At 42.2% G+C, this 20,980-nt stretch overlaps 1 protein-coding gene across 1 annotated transcript; it reads right to left on the bottom strand.

The window, feature by feature from the left end:
* Window positions 74-19,778, bottom strand: LOC110395706 (kinesin-like protein KIF28P). The gene is made up of 19 exons (XM_021390437.1): window positions 19,626-19,778; window positions 18,171-18,374; window positions 17,179-17,214; window positions 15,840-16,064; window positions 15,390-15,544; window positions 14,797-14,908; window positions 14,432-14,499; window positions 14,070-14,165; window positions 13,177-13,319; window positions 11,987-12,105; window positions 11,230-11,320; window positions 10,314-10,368; window positions 9,817-9,940; window positions 9,134-9,278; window positions 7,420-7,538; window positions 6,868-6,975; window positions 5,131-5,405; window positions 2,787-4,236; window positions 74-1,733 (listed from the first exon to the last, which is right to left on the bottom strand). Exons 1-18 carry the CDS (start codon window positions 19,776-19,778, stop codon window positions 3,930-3,932), a joined length of 2,535 nt encoding a protein of 844 aa, XP_021246112.1. The 3' UTR covers window positions 74-1,733; window positions 2,787-3,929.

Raw genomic sequence — 20,980 nt, 5'->3', positions numbered from 1 at the left:
AAGGGAGACAAGTGATAGGACAAACTACAAGTCCAAAAACTAAAATTAGGATCATAATTACATGTTATTTTGTCAAGAATGGCATGCACCACAGCTGAAAGGATGTGCTTGGGAGGGTAGCTTTGCTCTTTATCCAGGCTAGATGAATTACACCACTCATTCTCTTGGCAGCAGCATCTAAAGGAGTAAGGCTGGACACCAGCCATTTAAAGCTGAAAAGCTATGTATTAGCTTCATAGCTAACTTTAACCTAGTGGCTATGTATTTTTAATGTAGGCACAGAAGAGCTCCTGTGACTTGACAACATGTATTGTCCTTGAGATAACCACCAAGCACCCTTGCTACTAGATAACCCAAAAATTAAGCAGTGAGTTTTAGAAATGAATAGCCTGTAAGCATTTAATATCTTTGTTGATACACAATTTTGTTCTTCAATTGCAGAAAAAGATATACCAAGGTCTGAAGAAATACACATCTGCTCTATAAAGTCTCCTAGTCCGAGATCAAAAACTTTGATCAGCATCCCCACAACTGTTATATCAAAAATGCACTGTGGTTCTGTAAGCTAAGAATTAGGCCAGAGTAAGAGACAATAATGGGCAGCTTCTATCAAAGGAAACAATAGGGTGATAACAGTTCATGACAGTCTAAAGGCCTAAAAGGTCATCACAAATGTTTTCTAAAGAAATGTCCTAGCCTGCTTTTATGTATGCAGATTTACAGTACTCAATACAAGCTCTTTCAAATGACTGCGGGAAGTTGGGATGGCTCTCCAACTTTGAGCTGTGTTTTAGGCTAAATACTTAAGGAGCCAAAGCAAACTCAGGTTTACGTGTTTCTAACTAGTTCTGTGCAGAAAAACCTTAAGCAGTGAAAACTGTGTAAAATGATACACCAGTTTAGAAGACTTTTTTTTACCCTGCATAACTGAAGGTTATATAGAGTAGGAAAAATCAGAACAATACAGTGTCACTGGCAAGAAATGGGGCTATTGAGCAGTAACAGGAAGAGTTACAACCCTTGTGAAAAGGTCATACTGAGAAAGCCAATATACACCATAAAGTCCCCTTGCCAGCTTGAGTAAGTAATAGCTTTGTTGCCAAACAATCTGGAAGACTTGCTGAATAGCGAGCCAACCACAGTCTAAAAGCCAAATTGCATCATTCTGAAGCAACTTTATGAACAAGATGATGACAACATAACTGCCTTAGAGCACTAAGTAGATATACAGCAGGCTTGGTTATAGTATAACTCCCCTGGTAGGCAAACACTTCTGTAGCAATATGCCCCTTTGAGTCTGTTCAGCTCTTGGTTTTAACCTGCGTGTCAGACTACAGAGTCTACAGGCCTAGACAGTACCTCCGGTCCTGTGCAAAACACGTGGAAACAATGAGTTTCCCTCCAGAGTAAGGAACCGACTGTAGCACAACCTCAGCCATCCTGTGACTCTATGATACCTTCATTTTCAAATTCCTAAAGCTAAGACAAAATTCCTTAGAATTACAAAACAGCCTCAGATGCTTAAACTATTGCAAAACTCGCACTTACCGGTGGCCTGGAGTGCTTCAACTGAAGGAATTGCTGTCTGACTACACTCATGTTGTGATAGAAGGTCTTAAGGGCCTTGGCAAGTTCTGCATCACAGCTGGTCCGATGGCTGCACATCTCTTCACTGTCTCTTGATGACACAGACATCATTTTAACTGCCTTGGTAGGTGACTCAGATTTCTTCTCTGAAATAGAAGAGATTACTTTTATTAATAAACTAAAAGTGATAATCCTGAATTTATCGTCTTTGAAAGTGGCAAGCTAATTTCCTTTGTCAGGGGAAAAGAAATGCCGGTGAGATATAAATTAACTTTCTGTACAGCCTGTGTCCTGCAGCAGTGCTGGTAAGGAAGAACTGTAGCAAAAGCATGCAATACTAAGAGAGTCTGTGATGGGCACTGACTTTCATGGTGTCCTGTGTCCCATTTCTTCAGTTTGTCTTTAAGAAGAGCATTTTCTTCTCTTAAAGCTCTGTTGATCTCCCTCAGCAGCTCTGTCTCTTGTTCCATCTGCAGCAGTTTCCGGTACAGTTCAGGCACCTCGACAGCTGCATCCTGTGGTGTTTTGTTTTTGTTTTTTTAGAAAATTGCAGTTCAGATAAGTATCACCAAATCTTTATTGATTCTGTCTATCAAAAGCACTTGTACATAGATAAATGGATGTTCCAATGGGGTAATGGAACTATTACATTCTTCAGAATATTGAATTTTGAAAACAAACTTTTCAGTGGCTTCAGATGGACATTTTTTCCTTCATTATAGTTTTATTAGTCCTTTAAATAAACATTCATTTATTATTTTCCCAATTGCAAAGTCTATGTTTGATGCCCTGTTGTCACTAGCAAAAGTAGTTCTGCAACTACGAGGGTAATGCTTTAGCTTTACCATCTCTTTCTGAATGTGTGTATGTATATGCATACGTACACCTGTACTTGTACACAGAGAAATACAAACACATAAAAACTACACGTGTGAGCACACACACCTCACTGTGGTGCTCCAGCAAATGTGTACGGAGCAGCTCAGCACTTGCATTCTGCAGCTGCGCGGTAACTCTCAGCCCCTGTCAGGCTCTGTCATCCCACACAGCGCTCCAGAGCGGTACCCTGGGAACACTCAGGCTCATATGCAGGACTGTGCTCTGCTTAATTAGATGCTTCCCTGCAGCCTTTGCTTGTTGCATATTCCCATTAAAATCAAGTGGGTTTGTCAGAAGGCGGTGTCAGCAAGCACACTTACCAGACCAGCATTGCTCGCAGTCAAAGCTTTGGGATTATCAACCAACACGGTGCCCTCAGCTGAGAGCAAAAGGCCATCAAGGGAGGAGTCCATCTCCACGCAACCTTCTGCAGCAGAGTAAAGACAGCGTGCTCAGGGCTCAGCCAGCACATGCTCTCCGCTGCTGGTGCCCTTATTGTACATTGTGTGCAATATTTAAGGTGGAAATAAACAGTCTCTTCTTAAACTATGAATTCATGACAGAGAGTCTTTTCCTTAAAACTTCAACCAAGCTGGAGGCCGGCATCCTCATTTTAAAATTTAACCAGGAAGCCGCTAACCATTTTTCATATCCTGAATTAATGTTTTACTGAAAAGTGTGAATAACTGAGCTGTTCATTCCCTGGGCAAACAGTTCTGTTATCCATAATTATGGACAATATGGTCTGATTCTATCCACAAATCATCACTGAATATGAAATATGTAATACACAACTTTCAAAAGTGAAAATTTAGGAAAGAAATACCTTGGAGGCCCCATAAATCAACAATTAAAGCATTTTTCTGTAAATAATTCAAAAATTCATAGGAAGCATTTAGAGCTGAGAAATGGACAGTTTCTTCTATCTTCGGATTGACGCTTTCCCAGACAGGCTTTGTGTATAAGCATCGGGGAAGATCATAAACTCTATATCTAAAGACATAAAATTCAAGCATAACAAAATTAATTAAAAACCAATTTGGTCTCCGAAAAGGTCAGCTATTAAAACGGACACAGAAGCTGAGCAGGAACAATTACTGCAGCATTTCAAGGTCAGCTCTCCTTTCCTGCTCAATATAGTGCCCTGTGCAGTCATTCAGCACCCACGGGACATGTGAAAATATCACCGTACTTTATTAATGTTTAGTACTTATTGTGTTGACAGGAGCAGTGTGGCATGCTGTCAAAAATGCACAAAAGCTTTAAAATATTCATAACTCCTTTGTTTGTCCTGAGACCTCCAGCTTTCTGCCTACTCCATTCAGTAATCCATGGGGCATTTCTCCAGCTTCACCCCACCCATTTCTCTGTGGATAACAAAGCCATGAAAATCCTTGCTCAACAAAGAGTTTTAAAAAATGGGAGTGATATTTTTAGGCCAACATGGCGTATCTTCTGTAGTTTCAAAGATTCAAGGTTAAATTCTTACTGCAGCTCAAAGACCCAGGCAAAACACATAATGGGTTATGTGGGCTCGTGGCTTCCACAGGAGCAAGGCTAAACCTGCTCTTGACTTCACCAAAAGCACAAAGTGGTATCATGCTGATGTAGCAGGGAAGTGGTGCAACACAATACCCGATCTGAATGCCTCTTCCCACAGCACCTCGCAGCCACTTGACTCCAACACACTCTGCAACGTGAATCTGGAAATCAACCCTTCTTTCCAGCAGCTCCAGAGGATCAATGACCATCTCGTCCTCTCCTAAGAGTCTGCAAACAGAAAGGACAGCTCAGCGTATCTGACCCAGGTCATTGCTCAACATCAAACAGAGTAATAACAGAAAGGAGGGGGATGCTGGGGTTAGAAAGTAGAGCTGCTGTTATGTGACATGAACATTTGGGTAATTATCACTTAGTAGCAAACAATCTGCCAGGTTTATGTGACAGCTGGTGTGCTGTGTTGTTTTGTTTTGTTTTTTTAACTACCCTGCAGATCTCCAAGATAGCAATGTAACCTTCATTATCGGATGTTATGATACACAAAATAGCAGCGCTTGAAAGAGAAAACAAAAAAGTCCAGAAAGACAATATGGACACAAGAACCATTCAAAACAGAGGAGGACTAACCTGAATCTATTTTGCTGTATAATTATTTCCTCCCTCAGATGAAGAAGCTTCAATGTTGGCTGCAATGTTACTAAACTACGAGCAACTCACTGTGACATGCCAGCCTGCAGATTTGCAGGTGTAAAGAAAGGGCCTAAGGACTAGGCGCTGGCACATCAACCTCACCACAGACACTGCAGAAGGACTATCTGTCTCTGGCAATCCCTTTCCTGTGAGATGCCAGCTCCAGCTGGAGACAGGGACAGAGCTGTCAGGCAGCAGGGCTGCGACTGTGAGAAATTCAGTTCCTGGGGCCCTCCAGAGCAATTCAGCAAAGGCAGAAATTACGACTGACTGCCCATCTTCTTATCTAATGAGTCTGGAGCTGATCCCCACTCCCACTTAGACCAGTGAGATCTCAGTCTCCCTCTTCCACATTTTGCTCAGCATTTACAGCTTTTATTCCCAGCTGAGCATTTCAGCAGGTGAACTTCCCAAGTTCCCTTAAGGAGGAATGACCAGGACAATGACCCCAGGACAGAGGCTGTGGATGGTTACCTCCCCTCTCTGGAGCACGGAGACAGGTTTATCAGCACAACAGCCTCCTCCAGCCCCTCAGAGTTGAGCAGCTCGGCCTGCTCCCCAAGCCTCATGCGGTACGCCAGCGCCTGCAGCCAGACATGCGCAGATCCCACGTGGACAGCCTCCACTGGGTCCCAGAAGGGATCGCTGTCCTGGTTCACAGCCGGGTCCTCCCCTTCCAGAAAGCGCTGGTAAAGCTCCTCCATTAGGAACTTCCTGTTAATGAACTTGGCCTTCGACCATACCCACACCTATGGATGAAGTGATTCGGGCAGTCACGCACACTGACAACAGCAAGGCACCCCCCGCCTACTTATGTACGATAAATCATTCTGCCCAAGCTATCACAAAGTTCATATAAACAGAGCAGAATGGAGGAAAGGAAAAAGAAGATTTGTGTTACAGACAGGTGTTTGGACCTTTCATCCACAATAAAGAAGCGTGAGACTTAAGGCTCTGCTCCAAGGAGAGATCATATGCTGCGTAGCATGGAGATTCCAGGGATTTATTAGAACATGACTACCTTTCACCTTCCTTTCAGCCCAACCCAGTACTGCTTGTTAATTTACTTCTTCTGCATTAAGAGTCTTCCCTTGGTCTTACTTTCCTTTGCTTTCAGCTTTAACATTACTTGTTCCTACAACAGGTAGCCAAGAAAATACCACTGAAAATCTAAATAAATCACTTTGCTTCAATTTAAAGGCTCCTTCTCCTAGTTCCATCGCTATGTTTTTAAAGAGCACAATCAGAGCCTCACCTCTATGATCTAAGCTTGGTACAGGCTAATTTTATACAAGAACAACTGGAAATGCTTTCACAAGAAAACAATGGCATTACACACTGCAGCTTTGATGGTTTGAAAGATTAATGGACATTGATGATGGCAAAATGAGGATAAGTTACATTATCAAACATTCCTGTAAACTGACAATTCACGAATTAGAATGTGTTATCAAAAATATGAGTGTGCTATTAAATACATGAAGTGAAAATATAAAATTGCTTTTCTTTGTCCATCAGTTGTGAAAAACCTCTTGTTTTAGAACAGAGCAATAAAGCTCCCTCCTTCGTTATTTAAAAGGTGAAGCATTGTTGCTAAGCAGCCGGTGATCAGCTGCAATCGAGCAGCAGAGCAGAAAGAGGTTTCAACGACAAGGATGTGACCTGGTGCTCACTGGTGGCTACAGAGACCCATCAATGAGATCTTGGCAGCGAGTGCCCTCACTGTGAGGTTCTCCAGCCTCTCCCTGCCCTTGTCGATGTTAAACGTGCCTGTTTCACTTCACCAGGAGCATCCCAGTTGCAAAGTTCAGCAACAGAGTACGTCTGAAGGTGACTACGTGTACACACAAATGCCAGGACAGATACAGCCCTTCAGGGGCAGAATTAATACATCTCAGGGATCTACTGTAGATAATACAAGCCACTCATGAGAATGGCTGTCCCATGAACAAGCAGTACATGGGTTTCTTCTGAGAAGTGAATAGATCCAGCAGTGGCTTGGGAATAGAGTAATTCATGTCAGGTGGTACAGAAAAAAGGCATCAAAGAGTGAGAGAGTAAAAGAAGAGCACAGCTCCATTAGGGCACGGCAGAGACAGTACTGCAAGGATACCACATCTGGCTCAAGAATGAGCATGTAGCATGCATCTTTCTTATCTTGTCTTTAAACCTCTTCTTAGTGCATCAAGCTGACTTGTTCTGCCTTCTTACCTGCCGTGTAGTTTCATGTGTCACTTTTACTGTTACTTCCTTTTGTAGGTCATGGCCTCTGAAGTCTGATAAGGCCAGATTTTTCACCTTCAATTCAAATTTGAGGTCCTATTAATTAAAAAAGTTTCTTCAGCACATTCATATCCAAGACACCTTTAGCTATGCAAGTTGGCAATATTTTCAGAAGTTATTGTCCATTTAGATTTCCTTTGGATCTACCTCATTATTCCAACATTACAGAACAAACATGAGGAGGAATCCTCTCTTCCTGGACCTCTTGTTCTCTAGAAAGCACAGAATCAGCCACTGTTTGCATATTTATACAGTGCAATGGCCCTGAAACACTGCTGGCAGCCCACACTCCCAAATTCATGTTCACCCCATGTTTGTCCTCTGCCCACAAGCAGGTGAGGGAGACTGGGGAAAGAAAACGGAACGGAGCAACTGGAAGGCCAAAAGCACTGGGAGGTGCTCTTACAGTTCTTCCTATTCATGCTCAAAAACGTGCAAAACAAGTGTGATCCGCAGAAGCCAGGGAGAAGCCTTTCTCACCTTCCTCAGCTCCTGGCTCATCTGATTCACCTCCTCCACCAGCGGCATCAGCTTGATGTAGTCATGAAATACCGCCAGGACACTGGGATCTGCTCTATCCTGCCCGCTGCCTGCAGTGCCTTCAGGAAAGAGGGAACAAGAGAGGTGAGCAGGCTGCCACCCCCTGCAGGTATCTTTAGAGGGGCACTTGTTGGCAGCCAGAATGCAATGTGAAGCCCTGGCCAATGCCACTGTCCTGCTCTGAGTTGGACATTCAGCACCCATCCTGCTCACATCCCATGGGTAGAGGGGCAGCGCAAGAGCAGCTTAGCTGAGCTCCCTTCCAGAATCAGGCTGACAAGCTGATCACAGAATCATTAGGGTTGGAACAACCACTAAGATCAACTAGTTCAACCACCAACCAATCCCCACCACGCCCACTAACCCATGTCCCTCAGTGCCACACGGTTCTTGAACACCTCCAGAGATGGTGACTCCATCATCTCCCCTGAGCAGTCTGTGCCAGCGCCTCACCACTCTTTTTGAGAAATTTTTCCTATGATCCAGCCTGAACCTCCAACTGGGACACCTTAAGGCCTCTTGTCCTATTGCTGTTATCTAGGAGAAGAGGCCAACCCCCACCCTGCCACAATTTCCCTTCAGGCAGTTGTAGGGAGCAATAAGGTCTCTTCTGAGCTTCCTCTTCTCCAGACTGAAAGAGTCCAGTTTCCTCAGTCATTCCCCATAAGACTTGTGCTCCAGACCCTCTGCAGCTTCACTGCCCTTCTCTGGACATGCTCCAGGGATCATATTAGAAAGTGGGCTTCAGGCAGAGGATTTTGCTGCAGATACATTTGGGGAATTGGCTCAGCCTGTTTTGAACACCTACAGCTTTGGTGACACAGCTGAACACTAGGCACAAGCTTCCCTCAGAACAGCTAGTCACACACAGGTGCTCAGATGCACATTCACTGCACCCCTCACTGTGCGAGTGACAGCAACGCCATGGAGCACCAGGCATCTCAACTAAGTCCTCGGTGTGCCCTCAGCCCTCCCAGAGCCGCTCATCACAGGTGCTCCAGCCAAATGCCTGGAGGCAGCGGCGTGATTATGCTGACTGCACTCTCGTGCTGTACTGCATGTTCCTGTAGGGATGGAGTTAAAAGAGAGATCTAAGAGCCACTTAGTAACTCAAAATGGTCAAGCAGATTAGTACACAATTACAAACAACACACAACCCCCCAGGTTCTTTAAGAATGACAAATACCTGAATGCAGAATATCTACAGTAAATATTCTCTGGATTTTAGGATTGTCTATTTCATATTTACAAACCAAACATTTCACTGGACTAAACATGTTAAAATGGCTTGCAAGTAAGTCTCATTCTGAGATGCAGGGCAAATGCACATGTTATTATTTAGGAACACAATAGTATAAACAAGTAACAGCTGTTAGACAAGCCTTTGGTTTCATGAAACAACATACAAACTCGTAAAATAAATTTAAACAAAATGCATTTCTCTTTCTATTGTAAGCATTAGATAAGTATCAAGCAATTAGTGTGACTCATGGCTGCTTCCGTGCACAGCACTGCACAGCCTCCAGCCCACAGCAAGAACAGCGTGCAAGGTGCAGAAGGACAAGGCAGATTTTGAAGATGTCTGCACGTGATCCAAGGTAATGAAACACCAGTCCCCCAGAATGTCACCCCATGCACAAGCAATGATGCTCACCAAGTTTATCCACACTGAAACCTTCTGCTGCTGCCAGCTCGGACTGAAAGAAATCGTAGTCGTATCTGCTCAGGTCCTCCTCTGTTCTTTCTGCAGGTGGTCCGACATAGAGGTAAGCACTGTTTGATCCCAAAATAACACGATCCTGAAAGGTTTGGACAAAGGATGCTCTAAAGTCATGGATACAACATGTCAAGTGTCACCGCATTCAGTGGTCAGTAGTGGATTTCTCCCTTGTGAAAGAAGAGAGCACACCTTCACTGAAGTACAGTAATAGTTACCATTTCCACAAAGTCCTCTGGCAAGGACTGGTTAATTACACCTTTGTTTGGGGTGAACACGGACCTTGCTAAGATTCATTTGATTCTGGTCTGTCATGTTCACAGTACAGATATGTGCATGTGATTTTGGGCTAACTGGATAAAAACAGAACCAACTGCTTAAGACTTCCATAAGAAAGGCACAGAGGCTATTCACGTCTGTACCAAAAAAACATTCTGAAGCTGAACAAAGATTCTGAGGCCAGCTCCTTCGGAGCAAGACTGCTCCACTGGATTGATTTTAAATAAATAAATAAAATTTACCTTCCCTTAGACATATGATTCTGCTGGAAGATGCAGTGCTCATTCTGAGTCCTTGGTTTGGACTTACAATTTTGTTCTATGCTCGAAGAAGATACTCACTGAGTGCTGCAGTTCTGTTTCCCCTGTGATGGTCACTCCGTTCACAACGACCTTACACTTATCTTGTGGCGTTAGGGTAACTTTGCCATCAGCATTCGTGAATGTAGCATGTTTGTCCAAAATGCTGAAAGATGTCAAATTTTCTTGTGATTCACTTTTTGTTTTTAATTTGAGAACCCTCATAGAACAGTAAATCATAATTTCAAAGATGATACGTTTAGGCTGCCACTCAAGAGGCAGTGGGACTTTGTGCTAAGTGCCTATTTGGCTTCACATTTTGTCATTACAAGAATGGCAATTTCTAGAAACATAAGAAGCTCATTAGTTATACACTACAGCCTCTCGCTTTCCATAAAAAGTTCAAAACAATCATATCCCATGTTTATGCAGTTTATTACATTTCCTTAAATTAAAAAAAAAGTTAAAATTAAACAACTCCAAAAAACAAGAGGATCACAGAAGCAAATGTCTTGTTTTCTATAAATTAATGTACTTACCCCAAACCTCTTAGGATTATAGCATTTGAGGTTGACTGACCAACATCATAAGCACCTTAAAAAAAAAAAGCATTTTCCACTATAAATTATATATGCTTTACACACCAATAGGTAAAGAGTGTTGAAGCTTTTGCATTCCTTTTTATCTTTTCTCCTTTGCATCAGTGTGAAGAGCTGTGCTCAGCACAAACCTTTCGTATCAGTGTTGCTACTTGAATATGACAATAGTCAGTTATTATCTCTAGAGACAAGACTTAATCCTAAGAAACAAAAATGATTCACTCCATGTGGCCTCTGGGTCCACACACTAAAATAATCACAAACATATCTGGGAGCCCTCAGAAACTCCTGGGGTCCATTACCAGCAAATGCTGAAGAACATCCAGACTAAATACCTCATGTGCAATGGAGTACCTGATCTACAAATATCAAGTCATATTTCTGTTAAGTCTAGCCCAAAGTTAGTGGTGGAAAACCAGAAAAGAACAGCCTACAGAGTAGGGGATGAGACGCTCAGGCAATAAGGAGGAAAGTAGGAGGAGCTTGGTTAGCGTTGGATTATCAGCTTGCAAAATGAGAGTTCATATTTTCTTCCCCTAAAAATGTTGGGTTGAAGTAGACAACATCCAACAGAATTGGATATTATGACTTATTTTTCTACTGTATATGACTTATTCTTCTAGTGCATCATAGCATTTTTTGCAATAGAAACTCTTCTCACAATTAAATTCTTCAGCTTGCTCTGATCTCAAAAGGAGCACATATTTAATAGCAAAAAAAAAGGTGGCAAGAGCTTAAGAAATAAAGAAAATAATCTTGATTCAAATGGCTGAGTAATCTAGTGTGACCACAGTTCTTTTATGTCAGTGTCAAAGCACAGAACACACTATTCATATGTTGTCTTCAGGACATTTACCATCCTGAATGAAATGCTTGAGAACCCATGAAAGCTGAGGATCTTCATTGATATTCAGGAGATAAGGGAACGTTTCCATCATCCACTTCTCCTGAGCAAGAATTGAGAAATATATAATTTCAGTGGGGTGCATCCGAAAGCTTGAAATAACAGCTAATATTATACATAGAGCTCTAGTTTTTGGTGGTTTTTTTTTTTTTTTGGACAAGAAAAATCATCACCATACAGCAGGTTACATAAGAACATCCGCCCCCAAAACATAAATGTCAAACACTGAAGAGGAGATTGCATTCTGATACATATTCAGTCACCAAGTTCCAGGGTGTTTATATTATAACTGGCTTTAAAGGGAAAATCTTTGGTTCTCTTTGTCAAGGACTTTGAAATAACACAAGTCAGAGTTAACTTGACGTAGTTCAGCACATTCACTGGCACATTTTATTTAAGTAATGATTCCTTATAACTGCAAACTAAAAGCAAGAAGCTATGATATACACCAGTGGTAGAAGCAGACAGACTATTCTGTTATCTTAACTCATGCGAAATTCAACATGATATTGTGGAGCAACAACCAAGGACTAAATTATCACCAGTTTTCCCAAGCTTAAAAGCCCCAGAGAACCGTGCTGGGACACTGCTGGCACAGAAGCGTGTGAACAACAAATCTTAAAGATTACAAGATGGGAGAAAACACCAAACTCAAAAGGCTGGAGTTTAAGACATCTGGAACCATAGTGCGCACTGCTGGGGCACTGACCTGCATCATGGCAGCGTACTGCTGCTCCCACTCCTGCCGGGCCTCCTCCAGCCGAGCCTCCCACGTCACCTGCGCGCTCCGCATCCACCCCTCGCTCTCAGCCAGCAGTTGCAGCTCTGCTGAAGAGAGACAGCTTGAACCAGGGCGTCTGCATGGGAAACAGCAAGCGCTGTGAGAGAAAAGAGCTGCACACCGGGAGCAGGCCTGGCCTCACAGAGCCCCCTAGGGTGGCACAGGGCTCACTTTCACCATCCTGAATGGGAAATGAAAGCTGCCATCTTCGTTCTCTCCTCTAACGAGAAGGTGACCACTAAGATTCGGTGCCCAGAGCGTGCACAGGAACTGACTCAGGTGAAATCTCATCAAAAGAATTTACAAATATCAGCCATTTACATGTTTCCATCTCTTCCCCTTGGCTCTGATGTTTGTCCACTCTCATCTTGCTATAATCCCTAAAGCTGAAATACTTTTCACTCCTGCCTGTTTCAGTTGTGTCCCTATTTAGACCTGTTTGGGGCTTTCACCTTGAGCAAACCACCAACATGCGATAAGGCGTCTGTGAACAACAGTACGTGCCTACACCAGGGCCACAAATGAAGGCAGCTCTTTCTCTAAAGCAGAGCTAGTCTTTTTTTTTTTTAAAGCAGCATCTGTTTTGATCATGTCTGGAAAAAAACATGGGAGAAAAAAGCCCATATCACAGCTATCAACTGCTGCTTACACATCAAGAGGCAGAAATGCAGTGGTGCTGTTAGGCTGCCTAAACAAAGCAGAACATCCCCTTTGTGGGGCTGCCCATCTGGAACAAGGTGTTTGGTAGGTGCCATTCTCATAAGCCACATCTCAGGGACAGACAGAGTCCTAATCAGAAGGAGGAAGGCTGGTACCGCCACACACATCCCCCTGTCAGGGTTAATACAGGCCTCCAACACTGTGTGTCCTCTCCTCTTCCCACACCTCAGCTTGTGATTTTGAACTACATGGAACTGGCACAGTAGGGTCAACATTTTATAAATGCCTTGACTGCTTCTGCCCTCCACTTTTTAAGAAATTCACCTGTGGACCTACATCAGCTTACTTCCCACCATACTGCTTCCATGTCACAGGCTACGGAAAAGATCTCCCACTAATGTTCTGGGAACTCAAAATCTATTTGTTATCAGTTGCTGTATTTATGCTGAAATACATACGTGCTTCATCGGATAATGATCTCCCTGCGCTCCCGAGCCCAGCCATTCTGGACAATAGTTTGTTATTTTCAGCTTTCAGTTCCCTTATAAGCTTTTCTGTGGGGCTTGCGTTTACCACTGCTTTGTTCCTGATCTTTTTTGCCCTTTTAAATGTGAAAATACATAAGAGACAAAACAAAAACAAAAGTACAGTCTCAGCAAAAGGACAAAATTTTTTTGTAAACATAATTTTTTTTCCCCCTCTTCTGTTTTTTTCTCTGTTCAGAAATATCCCATGCAGCTCTGGAACTTCAGAAGCTAAGAGAATCTGATGGAAAATTTGCCCCTGGGCTGAATGCATCTGACATGCTCTCTTCTACTGCTAAAACAAACACAGAGCTACCATTCTGGTTTTGTTTCTGCCAGCCCAGTACAATCCTCCCCTTCTCCATCTAACTCTAACCTGCACACATGAAAGCAATTCAGCTGCTTGCAGAACTGAACCAGTGCTGTGAATAATAAATCTCCTACTCCTGACACCTGCTGGCTGCCAGGCTGCTGTGGATGCAAGATCTCTGAGCTGCAGACAAAGCCCAACTGAAAAGACTGCAAAGAGAGATTTCCAGTCCTGAGTCTGAGAAAGGAAAGGAGGAGAGCAGGAGCTTTCTCCTTCAGAAGAGAGATTCAGGGAAAAATAGTTTCCTTTGTCATCCAGTCTAGTTTTAAAAATGTATGTTATTCATGAATAAGAATGAAAAATCATCTCTTAAAACGCTGTTCTAGATTCTTCACAGATTCACTCCTCCATCATTCTGAGCTGTTGATCACTTAGAATTGATATCTTTTGTCATTTTACCCAACATCTGACTGCAATTTGCACCAAAAACCAGAGAGAAAAAATTATAGAAGTGCACCTTTCAGCATATCGTAAAGTTGACAAAGATTCTTCATAACAGATATCTGCTGGACTCAAGGCCGCAATCTGCAAGCATACAAAAGTATTAACTGCCCTTAGATTTTGAATGACATTTGTTTAAACAGTTTTAAATACTTCCAAAAATCAGAAAAAGATTGACATGGGAAAATATACCACTAAGTCCTGAAACATAAAAGGAGAACCCTAGCATCCTAGAAATCTGGCTGAAAATGTACTCTCTTTAACACTTTTGTCAGAAATGAGAAGGAAAGATGAGAAAATATAGGTAGTTTTCGAAAAAAATACCACAGGTGTCAGAATCCTACTGACTCCAGCTTAACCCAAAAAAATCAAAAATACTTTGGTAGTTCCTGTACAAGTAACAGTTGTAGAATGTCCTCAAATTTATTCACAACACCATCACTAAACTAAGAAAGGTAGTATTTGAAGAAAATTAAACTGTTTTAAGACTATTTATGTATAAAGCTAACATTTTCACACATGCAAATTTTCTATTCCTATTTTCCTATCATTTAAGGGTACTTAAAAAAAAATATATATATATATATATACACACCTCTACAAAGATGCTGGAATACACAATTCAACTGAGACAAAGCAAAGATCCTATGGAGATTAATCCTTCTTAGGAATACAACATCTGGTCCACAATACAAACAATGATCTTAGAAATCAGGAAAAAACATTGACTAGAATCAATTTACCATGATTGTCCTGCTGTTCCCCCCAAGAGCAGATTGCAAGAGTTTAGTCAGCACTGAGTCCCTGTATGGGATATGCAGCACTTTCTTTCCTGTTGCTACCTCAGCCAGAGCACTACAGGAAAATAAAGGGTTTAGCGAAAAGGGATGAACAACATAAGCGTACATATAAAGGCAATTTTAGGAAATAAAAGCCAGATTAGATACTGCAGTAGATGCATTACAGGAACAAAAAAAAAAGACTCTCATTCATACATAACTTAAATAATTTATTGTTAAGACATTCAGACTGGAAGAACTGCTTTGAATGGCTCAGTTCAGAGTTTCAGAAGAGCCTGGACATATGGCACACTGAGCAGTGGTCCTGTCAGGCTGCTTCTCCTCTGCCACTGCCTGGAAAGCTCTCACAGGGCATGGAGACAGGAAAAATAACTAAGTAAACAAATAAATATTTTTGTTTCCATGTGCTTATTCATTAAGTACTTTTATCAACCACACTGAAAGGAAGATCTTAATAGAATTGAGACAGGTTTTTTCATACACAGAAATTGTTTTCTACCTCACAGACAGAGATATTAAAAAAAAAAAATGATTACCTGATGACATTCCCTAATGTGGTTAGGCTTAGATTTACACGTGTTCCTTCCTTCAATCTGTCTTTTTCAGATCCTGATGATTTTTGCCTTTCACTTCCTGCCAAGTCCACCAGATTGATAACTGACTGCTTAGTGATAGCTTCATCTAGGAAAATCTGTTAAAACATAGCATCAACATAAGGACAGGTCACCAAATCAGTGCTTCAGATACTATCAAGACACAGAAAAAGGTACCCTGTGCAGATTCTCCGAGTAATTCTGTTGTTTTATTTACCAACATTAGTAAATAAAACTCCAGAGCAGCAGTGATGAACAGTGTGTGAGTGTCAAAATTATGGGCAGTCATGGCTGGCCCAGCAGCCTGGGGAGAGGAAACCTAACACACAATCACCCACCTGTTCCGTGGTGGTAGAGGTAAGAAACACAGTGGAAGCAGTGCCTTAACGCTACCTGTTTGAATTGGATCGTGATGACCATGTGGGATCGACTGCTGGAAGCATTCATGGTGGTCGTAGCCGTTGTTCTCATCTTATTCCCTTGATCCATTAACCTCTCAATCTGTGCATAATTATCACAAGGCACCAGCTTCAAACCATCCACATAAAATCCTTGTTGCTGGTCTTCTCTAATCTTTAGCCCTCCAGGCTTCCTGGTCTTAGACAGCAAGTCTATTACCTGTGGAAAGAGATTTATAGTTGAAATATTCTATTAAAATAAGAAAAAAATATTACTCTTAGTAAAGATAAAATAATTTTTAAAAGACAGGCTACTGCTGACCATGTGCTAGCTGTTTTAGATTTCCCACATTTAGAAATTCATTCCCATAGAGTTCTACTTTGCAGGAAAGTTTGATCTACATTGAAAGTTTATATCTGCAGACTTAAGATGCCTGCAAAATTATTTAGTTATTATGAGAAGTTTAAAAAAGCTTATTCCATGAGCTGCCAAAAGTAATTGTTTGTTTTCTTGTGTATTCATTTTTTCCCTCTCTTTCTTGACCACTGCATCAAATTTGAAAGAAATTGGCCAGATGTCCCAAAACTAATGAGGAGGATGGTTCAGGGGAAAGAATTCACAAACAAGTGGCAAAAATGCATAAATCTTAGAAGGAAAGCTAAAAATGCAATCTTCGGAGACATACACCATCTTCAAAAGAACATCCTTTCCAACAGGTTACACGTTTGCAATTACTAACATGTCCTATGTCTACCAAAAAGAAGATAACATGAAGAGCGAAAGAAAAACAGTGTAAATAAAAATCTAATCTCCTGAATCACTTTTTTTCTTCAAAAAGAAGCCAAATACTTAAAGGAGAAAAGGACTGGTGTGCAGAGCAGCCAGGGGTGCTGCTGGAAGGGGGCTATGGTGGCAGATGAGGCCTCCTGCCCAAACTACTGCTGGCTTTGCTCCATGGGTGCCTCTTGCACTGCCTCTGCATGATGAAACGTGCCTTCTGGTATAACAGCTCTTGCAAAGGACAGCGCTGTATCAGTCACCCAGTTTTGGTCTGAGATATACCCCATATAACTCTCACCATCCCATTCTGGTAGCTGGATAGCAACATAACTTAGAAATCCGAGAAGACCTTTGCTACCAGACCCTCATGTAGCTCAAGTAGCAAAAAGATGCTGCTGGGTCCAGATATTGCCCACATCCTTTGAGTCAACATGCCCAGTAGGGCCATGTTAGGAGAACAAAAGATTGTTTTCTGATCACAATATGCAGAAAATACATAAACATACACAGAAAACTAAGATTTGTTAGTACTGGAACAAAGCAAGATAATTACCTGTTCATTATATATTTCCAGCATGCTGAAAGTAATCTGTAAGGATTAGAAGTAACAAAAAGGTAAAATGCATTTGAAAAAAATCCTTGGAATGGAGCGTCATCCCATTGTAAAAATTACACAGGTTACCTGGATCTAAACTTCCCTTCATCCCAACCCACTATGTCATTTTAATTGAATCAGTTATTTATCAGATACATATTGTTTTATCACAACTCTGCTTCCTCTCCAGCATTTCCTTAATTTATCCTTGCATATATAATCCTCATTGCTTAGGTAGGCTATATCACAAGATGCATTTCAATAAATATTATTTAACATCTAGACAGCATCTGTAGAAAAGTCAAGAAGATCAAATGTTAATTTTTGACAGAACTATTAGCTGACGGGGTGACAGGGAGCTTCTAGAGAGTCCAGCAGAGAGATAGAAAATGATTAAGGGCCTGGAGCATCACCGTTATGAGTAAAGGCCTAGGCCTGTTCAGCCTGGAGAAGACTGAGGGGGGATCTTATCAGCGTTTACAAATATCTAAAGCACATGTGTCAATTGGATGGGGCCACGCTCTTTTTAGCAGTGCCTAATGACAGGACAAGGGGCAACGGACACAAACAGGAACACAGGAAGTTCCATACAAACAGGAGGAAAAGCTTCTTTACTTTGATGGTGGCAGAACACCAGAACAAGCTGTCCAGAGAGGCTGTGAAGTCTCCTTCTCTGGAGATATTCAAGACCCATCCAGATGCCCTCCTGTGCAACCTACTATAGGGAACTGCTTTAACAGGGGGGTTGGACTCAGTGATCTCAAGAGGTCCCTCCAATCTCTATGATTCTGTGAACTTTTCATTTAACATTTTAATACAGTCCACTAACGTTTGTGCAGTAATTTGTTCCATATACCCACTGTTCCTAAGTTTACTAATCTGAATTTAAAGTCTCTACAGTACCATCTGGAGAGATTTTGGAAATAAATGACAATTTGTGCTAATCTCACCTGGTACTGCTTGTTCTTTTCCTGACCCTGGATTGCTTTGCAGAGCTCTTCACACACACTGGGAACCAATCCTCTGTTTGCACCGCAACCAATCATGGAGTAGCTCTTCCCCGAGCCAGTCTGTCCATATGCTAGGAGAGTTGCGTTGTAACCCTGCCAGGCACTCTGCAGCACTCCTTGGCCAAGATCATGAAAGACTTCTCTCTAAAAAATGATCAAATCCAACATCAAAGATGAACAGGTAAATACATACAAAAGTGCTGCTGTCTGGTAGGAGGGTCCCCACTGACAGTTTTAATGAACAGTCAGGATTTACAAACACACTTAGGAATTATGTGGAGCTCTTGGAACATGTCCAGAGAAGGGCCTCCGAGATGATCAGAGGGCTGGAGCACCTCTCCTATGAAGAAAGGCTGAGGGAATTGGGCCTGTTTAGCTTGGAGAAGAGAAGGCTCCAGGGAGACCTCATTGTGGCCTTCCAGTACTTGAAGGGAGCAAGCATATAAACAGGAGGGGGGCGTATGACTGTTTACGTGGGTGGATAGTGGTAAGACAGGGGGGAATGGTTTTAAACTACGACCGGGAGGTTTAGGTTAGATGTTAGGAGGAAGTTTTTCACTCAAGAGGGTGGTAACGCACTGGAACAGGTTGCCCAAGGAGGTTGTGGATGCCCTGTCCCTGGAGGCATTCAAGGCCAGGCTGGACATGGCTCTGGGCAGCCTGGTCTAGTGGTTGGCAACCCTGCACTCAGCAGAGGGGTTGAAACTCGATGATCATTCTGGTCCTTTTCAACCCAGGCTATGATTCTATGATAAGTTCCAGGATAAAAGAAATATAACTAAGATGTAGATAATGCTTCAAACCGGTGAACAGTGAGATGGCAATCCGTTGCATTCATAGAATCACAGAATATCTCAAGTTGGAACGGACCCCACAAGAATCATCATGTTCAACTCCTGGCTCCACACAGGACCACCTGAAATGTAAATACTATGTCTGCAGCCTGTTCCATGCCCACCGCCCTCTGGTGGGGTACTTGTCCCCAATCCCCAGCTGCCCGTCCCCTAACACAGCTTCATGCTGTTCCCTCGGGCCCTGTCGCTGTCACAGAGAGCAGAGCTCAGCGCTGCCCCTCCACTCCCTGTGAGGAGCTGCAGCTGCCATGAGGCCTCCCCTCAGCTTCTCTGCTCTGAGCTGAGCAAACTCAGGGACCTCAACTGCTCCTCACAAGTTTTGCCCTACAGACCCTTCACCATCTTTGTAGCCCTCCTTTGGTTGCTCTCTGATAGTTTTATATCCTTCTTATACTGTGGTACCCAAACCTGCACACAGCGCTCAGCTGGAATGTTAATCACAATGAAAATGAAGAAAACAAAATAACAAAGATAAATGACCTATTTAAAATTGTGTATTACTTACAACTGCTGTTAGTTGGCTCTTCGAATAAAATCTTACCTGGCCTGCATAACTGTTAGATCCCGCTGAGATGAGCATACCGTTCTCATCCTTCAGAAAGCCACTGTGAGACCAGTATGCCAGGTCGAAAGTGAAGGTCTTCACATGCCCTGGATTCCTAGGATCATAGATGCTTGTACTGTTGGAGTCCATAGAAATCACACACCTACTTCCTGCATCCTTCTCTCTCTGTATCAAAATCATAATTATCATGTCAAAATATAAGCAGTCATCCACTAAAAAGTCATGTTTTAGTCTGTTTTTAGACCAAGTCCCATAGCAACATACAATGCACAAAACACTTGTGGAGTAAGGCTGCTCCTGAGCTATGTGAGGCAGCCAAGGAGTGAGGCCTGAAGGAGTGAGTGAGGCCACAGCTCAGCAGTGCTAGCCTGCATTTTTCCTTTTTCCTCACGCTGATCATCTACATAGCACAGTACTGTGGAACATATTTTATTTTAGGGATAACTTCAATTGAAAAGAAACCACAACACATTTATCTCCAAGCATATCAGGGACTCATTATCTTGATTCACTCTGTAAAAAAAACATTTGGTTCAGAAACTGAAGTTTTGCATGAGAATATATAAGCAAATGAGGAACAAGTGCTATCTTACTACTTGAAATCCCATTATTTTCTAGTATTTTCAGATTGGCTAGTACATTACAAATACTGCCTAACGAGTCCAGAGAAACTGTTTGCTTCTGCCTGTAGCTTCTTCCCCTTCCACAAGAGGGAACCAAGTCTATAAATACCAACTAAGCTACTTACTAGCTACTTGGGAACCGAAGAAATAGCAGCAAGTAGATGTGCTGCACTGTCAACCCTGAGAGTGGTTTTCTGTGAGAGAAACTTCTGATGATGGATTGAACTACATAGTAATCTGTGGCCTCATTTGCACACTGGACATAATTAAGGCAAATAAACTAAGTCAATGTGAATCCGTTAATGCTTTAAACATCAAGTGGTTGTCAAAAGCAAAATAGGTTTAATTCTCCTTTATAACTTGAACTGAATATTTTCACCAAACTTAGCTGCTAAACAGTCGAAGAAAAAACACTCATATTTTTGTCAATTATCTGAGATAACCCAGTAAAACATCTCTACTAAAGCACATCCTGACATGCCCTTTTGACAAGGGCCTGCAGCTTTATTCATGGTCATAGTCGCTCCATGAATATCTCCTACTCTGTTTCCTGAAGACAGAATCTGCCACTGCATGTGCTTTTATTCTGCTTTCCAAGAGGCGAGAGACTACTATACCAAGGCAGTCAGTATTCTACTGGAATGTTCTTTGGGGGTCAAGGCCCCAAGGGTACAGATGCAAGCTTTAGCTTCAGGTCTTAGCAGCCTT

Source organism: Numida meleagris, chromosome 3 (assembly GCF_002078875.1).
Source record: "Numida meleagris isolate 19003 breed g44 Domestic line chromosome 3, NumMel1.0, whole genome shotgun sequence".
NCBI lineage: Eukaryota > Metazoa > Chordata > Aves > Galliformes > Numididae > Numida > Numida meleagris.
Note: the sequence above shows the minus strand (reverse complement) of the source record. Positions and strands in the feature narration are given on the sequence as shown.

What these genes read in the sequence shown, in the direction of transcription:
- LOC110395706 (XM_021390437.1), bottom strand. Translation starts at nt 19,778, where the DNA reads ATGGACTCCAACAGTACAAGCATCTATGATCCTAGGAATCCAGGGCAT. An exon ending in TCACGATCCAATTCAAACAG is followed by an intron (nt 15,545 to 15,839) that starts GTAGCGTTAAGG and finishes ATGTTTTAACAG; the next exon opens with ATTTTCCTAGATGAAGCTAT. An exon ending in CTTGTACAGGAACTACCAAA is followed by an intron (nt 14,166 to 14,431) that starts GTATTTTTGATT and finishes TCAAAATCTAAG; the next exon opens with GGCAGTTAATACTTTTGTAT.